Consider the following 14,455-nt stretch of genomic DNA (forward strand, 5'->3'; position numbering starts at 1 on the left):
GACTCCCACAGTCATGAACACACACATGCACACATACTCACATGCACACACAAACACACACATGTGCATATACTAATACAAATACAGAAAATAAATAAATAAATGTTTAAACATTAAAACAAACCTTTCTTACTGAGAAGGCATTTTTCTGATAGATTAATTAATTGAAAAGTTATCTTAAAATAAAAGTAGGTTTCTGATGAGACTAGTGCACAGATTAAATTGTAAGCACCTACCATTTGTGTTTTATGCCATCTGTTTTGACTTAGTTATCACATGAAAACCTTCAGGTAGTTTCACTTATCATCACCATCCAAAATACGGCACAGAAATTAGAATTGTCACATAATATTTCATTGTTAACATATTATGGATATTAGCACAACACTAGATGAACTATATTATTCATTTTCTTTAGAGTAGTAGTTTAAGAGACATAAATTGAAGAATTAAAATCTATTAAAACTGTCCACAATACCGCAAAAAAACACTGCCAAGTCTGATAGAGACCATTGCTTTAGAAAACAAGAAAATACAGCTAGTGAACATTAAACTATCATGCTTTCTTTTAGGTAGTAAAATATTATATCATAGTGGCTGTCAATTTCTACTCATTGTGATTTAAAATTCAATTCGCAATGTCTATCTGAAATAGTTGATTTTGCAAAGTAAGTTATATGTACTTATTGAAAATTTTTACTGAAGATTGAGCTTTCCAATCAGTCAGCTTAGCAAGCTCTGCTTCCCAGGGCAACATCTGCCTTTTACAAGTGGTTTGTCAAGTGCACAGGAAAATCAGCATACTTTGATTAATGAAGACCAATCACATCCTCCGCATCCGCTCACAGAAAGGGGTGGGGATGGGCGCGGCTTCCTGACCACTCCGTTACTAGGCAACGGGATGCTGAGGCTTGAAGCCTCAGAGCTGAATGGTTGGGGGCAGGCAGTTGATAGAGAGATATTAGGCAACAGAAATGAGCCCCGGTAAGAGCAATCCAGAAAGGGGGGAGGCTGTGGGAAGTGTAGGATAACCCCTTCACCCCCAAGCCTCTGGGATTTCCCAAGTGGGTCTGGAGTGTGGATCTCCCAGACCTCACATTCCTTGCTCAGTCTTTGAGAAAGTACCCGCCTGCCCGCTAGCTACCGCCTCCAGCCCCACTTACAGAGTCGGTGTCTCTACCTGACCCCAGCGCGCCCTCCGGTGGCCAATGAGGGTGTGGGCGACCCGAGTCTCCTTGCCTTGCTTCCTCATATTCCCAGGCTACCTTCCAGCAGCTCCTCGCCAAAAGCTGTGCTCGGTTCTGTTCCAGAAAAGCATCTTGAGGAAGAGGATGAAGTTGACTCCGTTCTCCTTTCAGCATCCAAGATCCTGAATTTCTCTGAGGGAGTAAAGGAGAGTGAAGTCAGGGAAACAGGTAAAATCTCTGGGTGGGGAAAAAAAATGAGGTTTTGGGTTTTTTTGGTCTGGTTTGGTTTGGTTTCAGTTTCAGACTGATTGAGAAGATGCCTGCGTTTTCTACCAAAACCTAAGAATTGAAATAGCCACCGTCTCCAAACCTCACTTCCTTCAGAGAGGCCCAAGGTGGCAAGGCCCCTCTCACATGAGTCTGGTGTACTGTGGGACATCAAGGGAAGGAAGAAGCCAGAGGGCATGAGTAAGGCACCTTATACTGGTAGGTAGGATCCAGTTGTAGAGCACACAGTAACAGGATGAAAGAAGTGATGGATCTGAAGCCTGAGCTTGGAACAAGGGTTCTCTCTGCTCCTTGGTCAATCCCAGGACCTTCACAATGCCTGGACAGGGACCCTGAGAGCAGAAGCCAGAGAGGCCACACATCCATTGACAGAAATCAACTTGATTCAAGATGAAAAACATGGAGGAGAACAGAACCAGCACCCTCTGTGTTCCTCTGTCACCAGCCATGAAGAGCTGTAGTCTTCCCTGGGCAACCAGGAAAGGACGAGGGAAGGAGGCAAAAGACAATCACAGACAATTTGGACATTAGATTGGCCCAGTATTTAGCTCTGAGATCACCAAAGGTCAGAAGGGTTGGAGCTGCCTCAATATGACAAAGGTTTTATTGGGATGGTAGGGAAGAAAATTAGTAACTTCAGGCAAGGATTTGGGGTTCTATTCTGAACAAAATTGGAAGCTCTGGAAAGTTCTGACCAGTCTCCCTCCATCCTGACTAGAACTGTTATCATGGATGCATTTTTGAGTATTTACTTCATCCTGTGTGCCATGCTAAGGGTGCCCCCTACAAATCCATGGCATGCTTAGAGGTATACATCACAATATGTTATAAAGCCATAATTCAATGTCCAGGCAGCCTGATTCCATAGCTGATATCCTAATTTGCATAACAAAGTATAGTTTGTTTGTTTTTGTTTTCTCTTTGTTCTTTAGAGGCCCATCACTCAGCTCCCAAATAAATAAATACACAGAGACTTATTCTAACTTATAAATGCCTGACTTTATCTTGGCTTATTTCTAGCTTTCTTTTTTTTCCATATTCTCTATTTTTTGTTTGTTTTTTAGTTTTTTTCTTATTTTATATATCGATCCCAGTTCCCTCTCCCTCCTTCCCTTCCATGCCCCACCACCACCCTCCCATCCCACCCCCACCCCTCCCATCCTCCCCACCTCTCCCCCCCCCACACACACACACACACACTCAACAGGGAGGGTGATGCCTTGCAGGAGGGATCAACAAAATCTGTCAAGTCATTTGGAATAGGGACTAGACCCTCCCTCCTGCCTCCATGGGGAATATGCTCCCAAAGTCCTTTTGTGCACCAGGAATACATCCTGGTTCCACTGTCTGAGGTCCCTTAGACTGCCTAGGCCTTCTAACTGAGACCCATGTTCAGGGGGTCTGAGTCTGTCCAATGCTGGTTTCCCAGCTATCAGTCAGAGCCCATTAGCTCCTCCTTGTTCAGGTCAGCTGTCTCTGTGGGTATTTGTAGTCTGGTCTTGTCCCCATTTTCTTATCACTCCTCCCTCGCTGTATCTGGATTCCAGTTCAGCTCAGTGTTTAGCTGTGGGTGTCTGCTTCTGTTACCATCAGCTACTGGATGAGGGTTCTATGATGGTAGATAAGTTAGTCATCAGTCTCATTATCAGGGAAGTACCCAGCTTTTCTTAAATTATCCTGTCTACCTTTTTGCCTCTGGGCTTTATCTTTTTCTATTCTATATACCTTTCTTTCCTTCTTACTTCGTGGCTGGCTGTGTAGCTGGGTGGCTGGTCCCTGAGTCCTCTTGCCTCCTTTTCTCATTCCTTTTCTCTTCTCTTCCTGTTTATTCTCTCTGCTTGCCAGCCCTGCCTATCCCTCTCCTGCCTTGCTATTGGCTGTTCAGCTCTTTATTATACTGATCAGGTGTTTCAGGCAGGCAAAGTAACACAGCTTCACAGAGTTAAACAAATGTAACATAAAAGAAGGCAACACATCTTTGCATCATTAAACAAATGTTCCACAGCATAAACAAATTTAACACATTTTAAACTAATATTCTACAACAGCAAAGTTCACTCTAACTCACAGGACTTCTACAGAACTCACTGTCTCAGCAAAGTTAATGCTTGCATTTGGAAACCACTCTATGTGGTACTTTAAAAATCACCTTGTTCTCCTCTATCTTTAGTTATAAACCACACTTAACACTTCTTGCATATAGTGAATATGGCATAATTTTCTGCAGGCTTGGAGATAAATTCCCCTTGTCTTTATTATGAAAAGGTCACCCCATTGATAATTAAGTCTTTTCTTATTTCAACACTTACATATGAAACAGAAAATATGGGCTAGATATAAGTAATATTTCTTACTTTCTCAATAGATAAAAAGTTTCTTCAAGGGTGGGGCCAGCCATGTGAGCTCCCCTCCCTATCAGTGCCTCCCAAGACCATGCCTTTAGCAAAGACTTAGTGAATGCTGCTATGTGTTTCTGTGCTGACTCCCATGGGTCTCTGGTCATTCCCTTCCAATTCAAGAATCATACAGCACCATGTCACTCTGTAAGCATTATTGAACTTTAGAAACACCTTTCCAAAGGACTCATAAGAAAAACAAAAGGTTCTGTTAATACTCTCAAAAGCAGATGAGTCCAGTTTCCTGCATGCTCACTGCCTGACTGAATCATCAGAACGCTGCTGAAGAAAATACTCACTTTTGAGTTATACCATGAAGTTAAACTGAGCTGCTTAAGGCTATTTGGAGCACTTGCTTTATTGCCAGAATAAACTCTTTTTCAAATGCTCCCTCCCCAAGATAACTATGTCATTTCTCTCCCCACTCAACTCCTCGCATGATCTCATCGTATATGAAAAGGTAGGTATAACCAGAGCAAAATCCCCTCATCCTTTCCTATCTCATTTGCTAAGCTCCCTTTTTCCTGTTTCAATGAAATAATTGCTCCTACTCAATCGATGTCAGGTTTACCTAGATCCCATGCCCAGAATCCCTCTGTTGCTGCCTCTCTCATTTTTGGGAACCACTCTTTCTTCCTCTTTCTGCAATATATTTCCAGCAAACAAGCATGTTAGACTCTCCAATCGCTAAAATATTAAGTTAAAAAATAAACCCCCTTGGGCTAGTGAGATGGCCCTAAGGTGATGGGTTTGCTGCCATGCTTACCAGCTTCAGTTCAATCCCTGGGTGCAGAGAGAACCAACTTCTGCAATTTGTTCTCTGACCTTCACATGCACTTCTTGGCTTGTGGTAGCATGCTCAAAAACACTCACTAAGTAAACACAATTTTTAAAATTCTTGTTGGCCACATGCCTTCAAGTGTGAACCCTATCCTACTATAATCCCCTTTCCATGGCACAGTAAAAGTTGAAAAAAGTTGCCCTACTTGGGGGTTGCAAATCTTCATACCACATCCTCACTGAAAGCTGTTTTTTTTACCAGTGCTTCATTAGGCTCCATCCAAAAACTGCCTTTATTCAGGATGGCAGCAACACCCACATTGCCCATCAGTGTTCATGCCATAATGACATATCCAATGGAGTATTTGACATTTCTGATAGACAACTTAAAGTCTTTAAAAGAGCATTCTCTCTCTCTCTTTCTCTCTCTCTTTCACTCTCTCTCTCTCTTTCTCTCTCTCACACACACACACACACACACACACACAGAGTATAAACAAAGGGATCATGCCCCCAACAAGTGCTTTCAACATATTTCAAAAAAAAAAAATTTCCCCACCTGCACCAATTTCTACTCTGGTCCTGGATCTATAGCTCCAGGGACTACATCACTGTGGATTGGAAAAGGATGTCATAAGAAATCATCCAGGGTCCAGAGAGGTTGCCCAGCAATTAATAGCACTTGCTGCTCTTCCAGAGGTCCCATGGGTGGGTCCCAAAACCCACGTGGTAGCTCACGACTTGGAGCATCAACACCACCTGTGGTGAACAGAGATCTGTGCAGGCAAAACATCCATATATGTAAAACGGTTTTAAAAATAAGTCATCTACATTATGTCAAAGAAAATACCAATTCCAAACAGAGTGGTTATATTTAAATAGATATTTGTGTGACAAGAAACTATGCAATTATACAGTAATCAAAAATGGAGGAAGAGATGGACATAAAATATATAGAGGAGCAATGTATATAAATCCCATTGTTCTTTCTTAAGAATCTATTATTTACTGTTCCACTTCACTATTATACAATTTACTATATATTATATATAACTTAAATACTACACTATTGTGCTTAATGGAGAACTGTGTGGTAACTATGGCTATAGAGAAATGCAATTCATAAAACTCCACTGTGGAAGTAATCTTAGTAGCAAATAGGGAAGGTAGAGAATTAGTATGTGTCAAAGGAAATATACTAATTTTCTCATCTTTCTTGGCAAGAAGTAAATCAACTCAGAATACAGTAGAAATGTGTGTTTTCAAGTTCTTAACCTTGTTCATGGTATATTTTTAATACATTGTCATTTTTGTAAATGTCTTTAATCCAAGCACTCAGAAGACAGAAATATGTGGATCTCTCTTAATTGGAGGCCAGCTTGGACTATATAGTGAGTTCCAGGACAAGCAGGGTTACATAGTGAGAGACCCTGTCTCAAAAAAAAAAAAAATGAATGAATTTGTGCTGCTAAGAGGTTCAGTTGGTACAGGTGCTTGCTGCCAAACCTGGCTGAGTCTGATCCTCAGGACCCACATGGTAGGAAAAAACTGACTACTGAAAGCCTACTTCTGACCCCCCCCACACACACACACACACAATGGCCCATGTGCACTAATCCAAATACACACACACACACAAACACACTTATCTTTAAATAATCATCTATACAGGGAGGTGCACACCCGTGCCATGATGTAGTTGTGGAGGTCAGAGGACAGTTTGTGGAATCAGTGCCCCCCCTTACATGTTTACCTGGGTTCCAGAATCAAACTCAGACTGTGAGGTTTGAGTAGCAAAGCATCTTTACTGGCTCAGTCATCTCCCTGCCCTGACAGGTAGATGCCTCTTAAAGTGAAAGTAGTCCTTAAATTTAATGTGTGACTAAGAAAATGCATCAGTCAAGCCTTCTCATTACCTCTCTGTCTCCCTATCTGAATCATGAGAGTCCTTTCCATAGCAGCTCCTGCAAAATTTGGGGAATTAAATGATGCATGTTCTTTGTTTTGGTCCTCAGAACATGGCTGTGTAACAGAACGAGAAAATCAAATCCAACCACAGTCAGCACTGAAAGTGAGTCTGTTTTGTGTACTATGTGAAAATCCTTCCTAAATGAATACTGGGTCCTTCCACATTAGTCTCACAAAAAGTCCATGAACCCACCCGCTTAGAGTCAGCAACACAGCTAAGGATGAGTTAGCTGACTCATGGAATACTTTTGTTGGGGGAATTTATTTTTTAACCATAGCAATTGAAGACTATATTCAGCCACCTGGAAGTGTCCCTTCTGACACTTTGTTAAATCTCATTATAGGTCCTTCAGCATCAGCTGCAGTCATTTCAGGCTCTGCGGATGCAGACTCTACAGAACGTTAGCATGGTATGACTGTTGCAGTCCATATGTAGGAAATCTCCTAGTTTAAAGTACCAACCCACCCTCTAAACTCACCAGTAGCTAACTGTTAAGTAGATGCTGAGTTTAATGTATCAGAGGTGACAATGTATTTCAGGCTCAAAATGTATTTGGAGTGAATTATGTTCTCCTGTCTTTTTGGATGTGAGACAAAAAGAGAAGGCACTCATATTTAAAGTACTACTTGGGACAGATGTGGCTCAATGGTTGAATGTTTGCCTAGCATGTGCAGAGCCTTGGGTTTTGATCCTGGTGCTACAAATACCTACATATATACATACATGCACGCTCGCACACAACATACACATACATACACACTCTTCCTCTCTCTCTCTCTCTCTCTCTCTCTCTCTCTCTCTCTCTCTCTCTCTCTCTCTTGAAAATAGGGACTCTAAAATTTAAACTAGAACTCTAAGTGACCCTGTGGGCAAATGTACTCTATCACTTTGTGCCACTAAAGAGCTTAGGAACAGTTCACTTCTGGTGGCACAACTCATATGTTCACGACTCTGGTCACTGGGCACAAGTCTTAACCACACCTTGATCTGCTTTCCAGGATAGAGGGCTGTCAGATTCCATATCTTGGTCAAAGGGTTGAAAGGAACTCTGAATCTTTGTCCTTCTAAACTCAAATCAGGAGGAAGGGGAAGAAGTAAAGGAAGGGAGAGGGGAAGGAGAGTGAACACTGTTCTCATAGTAGGTTATACTAAGGTCCCTTGCTCTGATTCTGAGTGCAACAGATTGGTTCAGAAGCAATCCATGACCATTACTCTCTAGAGAGAGGGGCTCAATACTGAGTCACAAACCCAGCCATGCAGCTAAAGACAGAATTGGTGTCGTCATCAAAGGCACACAGACTTTATCTGGAGAAATTAGAGTGAACAGAATAGAGTGTGCATGTCAAATGTACCAAAGATAACACATACTCATCCTGGCATCAACTATGACTCAGTATCCTTGTACTGAAAGCAATGAAGCAGAAGACCAAATTCTGCCACAAATGACAGAATACAGTCTGTCTTGATGATGGATGTCAAAGATGTCATGTTTTCTCCACAGTGTAAAAAGTAAAGCTCCTAACATTTCTAAACATAGTTCATAAGATTCTAGTGCTTAAAAAAATGCTTCTGATTTCCACATTCTTTTCATAAAAGTTTTTAATGACAGATATTACAATAAATAAGTCTAACTTATTCTCTTAACAGCCAAGAACATTTTTATGAGCAGGATATGCAAAGGTGTCTTTATATGTGTTTATGTACATATACAAACTCACAAATCTGAATTCAAATTCTAACACTCTTAATTTATCTTTCAAAGGTACAGTCTGAAATCAGTGAAATATTGAACAAAAGTATTGTTGAAGTAGAAAACCCACAATTTAACTCGGAAAAAAATCTACTATTCAGCATGCACCCTGAAAAGGATTTGGTATGTTTTTCCAAAAATAAAGAAATCATTCCTCTCTTCTGTTATTTAAAATTTTTAAAGATAAACTAGAGATGTTTTCTCTACAACTAGCTTGTTTTCACCTTTCTGTTCTGTCTTTCTTCATAGGAACAATGGATGTACAGAGATGAAAATAAGGAAATACCGGTCCTGGAAAACCTAAAAGAAGTGTGTTTATCTCTGTACTGTAGAATTTGACTATTTCTTTTAGGAGCATCTAGATGCTGAAATTCCAAAGCAAATTCAAGGCAGTTTGAGTAACCTACTACCCAGAGGAGGCTTACAAACCAGAGCTGAAATCTGTAGAAAAACTCTAAACCAGAGTAGCCAAAGGTTATCCATGCTAGCTAGGAAATCACATTTCCAGGACACATGTGGTCCTTTCAAAACCAGCAGTGAAAGCAAAAGCTAACAAATAGCCCAATAGCAGAAGCACTTGTTTTCCTTGAGTTCCCATGTGGCCTATCTACCTAGGATAGTCTCTTGAAACATAATGCATTCACTACATTTCTACCTCTGAAATTAAGAGGGTTAGCTCACATATCTTACCCTGCAAGGGAGGAAGGTCAATTATAAAGCACTCTGTGAGTTGCAGATCACAAGACCATTAGTGTATTTTGTTCCTGCCCAGCTAGAAAGATGGACACGGACACACACACACACACACACACACACACACACACACACACACTTCTTTGATTAGTAGATAAAATACTCAATATAGTTGGACACATAAATCTTCTCCAAATCTTATCTTAATTTCTTGGCCGTGTGGCAAATGACAATGTATTTATAGCATGCTTTCTATTGCTGCTAGCCTAATGAGAAGCAAGAAGAAATACTTTCTATCAAGAAATGTCATCATTTTGAGGACCCTAAAACTCTTCACTCAATGGAAAAAAATTTTAGTAGTAATAATGGCAGCGGTCTCTCTCAAAGCATAAATATCCCAGTCCAAATACAGGTTGAAGACATGTTAGCTCTGGAGAGCTTGAGAACTTCGGCAAGTAACTCACCTCCCAACAAAGCTGTGGGTGCTTCAGACCAACCTAGCACCATGAAGAGTCTCAGTCTTCATCCGTTTCCACCTCCCTTTCCTCAGACTGTAGCACCTCAAGCTATGCCTGTGACTCTGGATAAATCCACAATCACCATGCCTCTTCTGAAGCATGAATTTCATGAAAACTTGGACGATATCTGCCATTCCATTAAACACATGAAAGAAGAGCTTCAAAAGTCAAATGACAGGGAGCTGGCACTTACAAACGAACTTCACACTTTCCAGGCTGACGCAAATACGCAAAGTCATGATAAATATGAGCTGTTTCCCATTCATAGCTCAAAACTTAACTGTATTCAGGAAGCAAGCATGGAAGGTAACTTAAGTGAAGACATCAAATCAAAGAGAATTTCTGAATTAGAGGCTTTAGTGAGCAAATTACTCCCACTCAGGGAAACGGTGTCAAAATTGCATGTGAGTTTTTGTAGGAAATGTAGAAAATTATCTAAGAGTGAAATATGCAGAGGGAAAAGGAATGAGAAAAATAAAGACATCCCTATCACCAGCAAGAACATTATGGACCTAAAATTCCACTCCCGAGCCCCAAGGCACACTCTGTCAATCCTTGACCCAGTGAAACATGAAACAAAAGACAAAGAGCAGCAACCATTTGTAGTACACCAAGGGTCAATAACATTTGAAAATGAGAAGGCACCTAAAGCCACGTGTGTCACTGAGCAATGTGTTGCCAAAATTCATTACCTACAGAATTACCTGAAAGAATCCATGCAGAGCCAGAAAAGAGTGACAGAACTAGAGAATGAAAACCTGGCCCTTAGAACCAAAATGAAGCCCCTCATCTTCACCACACAATCCCTGATACAGAAGATTGAAACATATGAAAAGCAACTGAAGTCTCTGGTTGAAGAAAAGAACACTCTCCAGTCAAAGTTAACCAAAGCAGCAGAAGAAAACAATGACTGCCTCAGGCAACTGAAGAAGATTGTCAGCACCTATAACATCCTCCAAGGCCAACATAAAATGCTAGAGGAAAAAACCAGTCAACTTTCCTTGGAAAATCAACAGATGATTGAAACGGTAGACCACCTAAAAGGTAGGGACCACAAGTCCCAAAATGAAATGGCCGTTCTCAAAAATGAAAACAACAGAATGAATATCGAAATAGAGGCGATGAAAACAAGCATGCTGTTGCTACAAGATGAAAGGGACATGCTAGAGAAAAACATGTACCAACTCCTGAAAGACAAAGGCTCGCTGGAGAGCGACCTAAATGCGAGCAAGCTAGAGATGCTACAGCTAACAGAAAAGGAGAGAGAGGCGGAAGCCCAGCAGCAATCCCTCCTGAACATACTCGAAGCAGCTAAAACCGAAAAACTTAATCTCGAGGCAACGTTACAAGAATCGGCGTCTGCCAGGCAGACGTTGGAAAGAGAACTGGAGGCCATTCAAACCTACCAGTCGGCCGCGGAAGATAATTTCCGGAAAGAAATCAAAAGTGCAAAATCGGAGGCGAGCATTTACAAAAACAACTTGGAGGAGATAAGCAAGGAATGTGAGGTGTTATCCAAAATGGTCATGGAGATCAAGATGGATAACCAGATCCTGAAAGAGGAGCTTAAGAAACACAGCCAAGAAAACACCAAGTTTGAAAACAGCATCAGTCGGCTCACAGAAGACAAGGTGCTTCTGGAAAACTATGTGCGGAGCATAGAAAACGAGAGAGATACCTTGGAATTTGAGATGCGGAACCTTCAGCGAGGGTATCTGAGTTTAAGTGACAAAGTCTCCAGTCACAACAACAGTCAATCGAAGTCAGCTTATATTTCCAGAAGAGAGAAATTCTACTTTGACAACTACGATGCCTATGAAGACGCTTCCAATCCTAGGAGTAGGCATTTGGTTCCTGATTTGAAAGGTGTGTACCTTCTGACAGATAAATACAAGCACCCTTACTACTCTTTTAAGTTTACTGACATTAAGCAAAGTATAGAAGAAAGGAGGCCTAGAGAGGTGGCTCAGAGAAGGGTGTGTACTGCTCTTTCGAAGGACCCAAGTTTGGTTCCCAGCACCCATCCTCCCACAAGTCTAGCTCCAGGGAACCTGCAAAACCACACAGACACACACACATACCAGCATAGCAAAAAATAAAATAAATCTTCTTTAAAGGAAATAAGAGAACATGAAGATGAATACAATTTAGTCTTGTAAGACCTTTTATATGATGTGTTATATAATGGAATCATGTAGGAATTTTGTTCTATAGCTACAATCCATATTCTACTTATATTACTTATATACACTGCGTGCACAGCATCTTTGGCAGAGAAAGGTGTTCTTTAATCCTTATTAGAAATATTCGTAGCGTTCACAGCTTTAAGACTTTTCCTTTTCTTTTTCAGGAATTCCACATAAACTGTATCAACGGCTTCCATCCAAGATATGTAAATAAATTTCAAAAGAAATCAGTGTTTTAAAAACTTTTTTCCAAGTAATTTCCCCCACAACAATAATATTGAAGTGACTTTTACCAGTGATTCTTATTATATGTGACTAAACTAGCTTTAAAATAGATACTAGAATTAGATTAGATTGTCAAGAACAGTGAAATATCTGGCATCAGAATCTAAGCTTATATGTCACTCTTCCATGGTTTCATGCAATCGAGTGGGAGAATGAAACTTTGGGTCAGAAAGGAGAGCTTGCTACTCAAAGCAATTGTCAGAGCATCGTCATGTTTGTGTTGGTCCTCCAAACAGATCCCCACAGATAACTTTAAAGAGCCACACTGTAGAAAAGAGCCCTGTCCAGTCTCAAAGGAGACCCAGTCTTGCATAACTACAGTTTACCTTTGCTGTACAGGACCACACTATCTCATCTATCTTAGCTTTGCAATTCTGTGTGGAATTTTATCAAATGCTTTTTATGCATTTATTGAAGCAAGGATTTTTTTTTCAAACATCTATTTTTTGAAACACCTCCCATTCCTGGAATAAACCCTATGAGGCTCTATTATTATTATTATTATTATTATTATTATTATTATTATTATATATTCCTGGGTTCAACTTTAAGGATTTCTTCTGGAATTGGACATTGGCTTGTATATTTTCTTGCAATGACTTTGTCTGGTTTTAGTATTAGGAAAATAGTGGCCTCCAAAACACCACATATGTCATTCCCCATTTCCTGCTGTATCTCAGTGCCTCAACTGTCCCTGGAATTCAGTAAATGAATGGTGAACATTCCTGTATGTTCCCTCATACAGGAGAGTCTCAGGCTGGACACTCCCTTGGTAAGATAGATACAGAACTTGAACCAAAAACTTTAGATAATATGGAGTTGTATGTCTCTTCCTGAAGAGTACTGATAGCAAATTTCCTTTGAAGATTTTTAAGTGAAATAATCATTGTTTTCTACCCATCTCCCATAGGTTTCTAATTAATGTCCTTGACAAGACGAACCAAAAAGAAAACCCAAAACAGGCCTTGCCTGTGTGTGTGTGTGTGTGTGTGTGTGTGTGTGTGTGTGTGTGTGTGTGTTCACTAGTTAACAATTTATATTTGATTGTCTACAAGTAAATAAATTGTATTATCCTGATCTCTAATTTTGAGAAAGGATGTCACCTTTTGTCAGTGAGCTGGAAGGCCTGAACTAGTCTCATTCACAGAGTGGTCAAGAGGAAGGTCACTTGAAGTTATCTGGCAAAGGAGATGCCTTCACTAGCCTTTAAGATTCATAATCCTAAGCTATGGTGTGCTTGGGTGACTGGTAACACCTAGTGGTGATACCATCAAGCCCGAATCCAAAGGAGTAAAGATTTCTCCAAGCAAAAGTTGAACTCTGGGCTGTTTTCATGCCAGGCAGGAAAAGTGTCCAGGAAAAGACAGTTTCTTTGGTACTTCACTCTTGCTTAAGCACAAAACATAGTGTGATTCAAGACATGCCTTTCCTAAGGGGTTGGGGGAGATCAGTCTTTCTTTCGCTGGTAGGAATGGCCTGAGCTATGCTTGGGCAACCATTTGATGTGCCAGTAGCAGGGTACCAGCCCATTGTTCCTTTGTAATGTCTTCTAAACCTGAACTGAGGGAAATAAAGTGTTTTTCCCTATTCTGTGGGCTGCCTCTTTGTTCAAATGATGGAGCCCTTGGCTATACAGAAGGTTTTTGTTTTGTTTTTTCCATAAGAGTCTCAGTTATGAATTGCTGATCTTTTTAATGCCTGGATTTCAGGGTCCTGTTCAGAAAGTCCTTTCCTGTGTCAATGAGTTCAAGCCTAGTCCCTATTCTTTTTTTGTCAGATTAGTTAATTCTAGGTTACTCTGGTTAACATCTACCAATCTTGTTTCAAGTATTGAATGGTGTTGTTAAATGCTTTGTAGCTGAGATTAAGTAATAATAGGTTGAAAAGTTTATCTCATCCCTTAGTTACTGATGGTGGCTAAGAAAACAACCCAAGTCATACTATACCATAATAAAAGATACTCTGAAGTTGCCCAGAAATAGGGCATCAGTTATCAGTCCTAATTGCCTCTAACTTCATCATATCTGTGTAATTTGTGTCCAAAAATAAACAACAAAGCTGTTTTTCAGGAAACTACAGAATGCTGTATATTTGCATTTTCAAAACTAAAATGAGAAAGCAGCATTATAAGAAAACAGTATAGCCCTCAAATTAAAAGTGTGTGTTCTACCCCAATACTATGAACATCTAAATTTCTTTATATTCTTCAATATTGCCACTGAATCTCCATTGCCATAGTCAATATTCTGAATCCTTTTTTCTAGGTGTTCTGTTTTTTTCATTCTGTTTGTCAGATGTCCACTGCCATATTCAATATTCTGAATCCTTGTCACTGGCTTTGGCATTTGTTTTTACTATAAGTTGATAAAATAATACAAGCTCTAAACAAAACTCTGTTAGTTG

The 14,455-nt window shown here is 40.2% G+C and overlaps 1 protein-coding gene across 1 annotated transcript; it reads left to right on the top strand.

The window, feature by feature from the left end:
- The first annotated feature begins 1,208 nt into the window (after positions 1-1,208).
- On the top strand, positions 1,209-11,995 carry Ccdc110 (coiled-coil domain containing 110). Its single transcript, XM_051182644.1, is given in 7 exon segments — positions 1,209-1,274; positions 1,277-1,415; positions 6,667-6,722; positions 6,964-7,029; positions 8,383-8,493; positions 9,329-11,447; positions 11,932-11,995. Coding segments are annotated over 7 exon segments (2,607 nt in total). The 3' UTR covers positions 11,982-11,995.
- The last annotated feature ends 2,460 nt before the right edge of the window (positions 11,996-14,455 follow it).

This window comes from Phodopus roborovskii, unplaced genomic scaffold, assembly GCF_943737965.1.
Source record: "Phodopus roborovskii unplaced genomic scaffold, PHOROB, whole genome shotgun sequence".
In the NCBI taxonomy this organism is placed as follows: domain Eukaryota; kingdom Metazoa; phylum Chordata; class Mammalia; order Rodentia; family Cricetidae; genus Phodopus; species Phodopus roborovskii.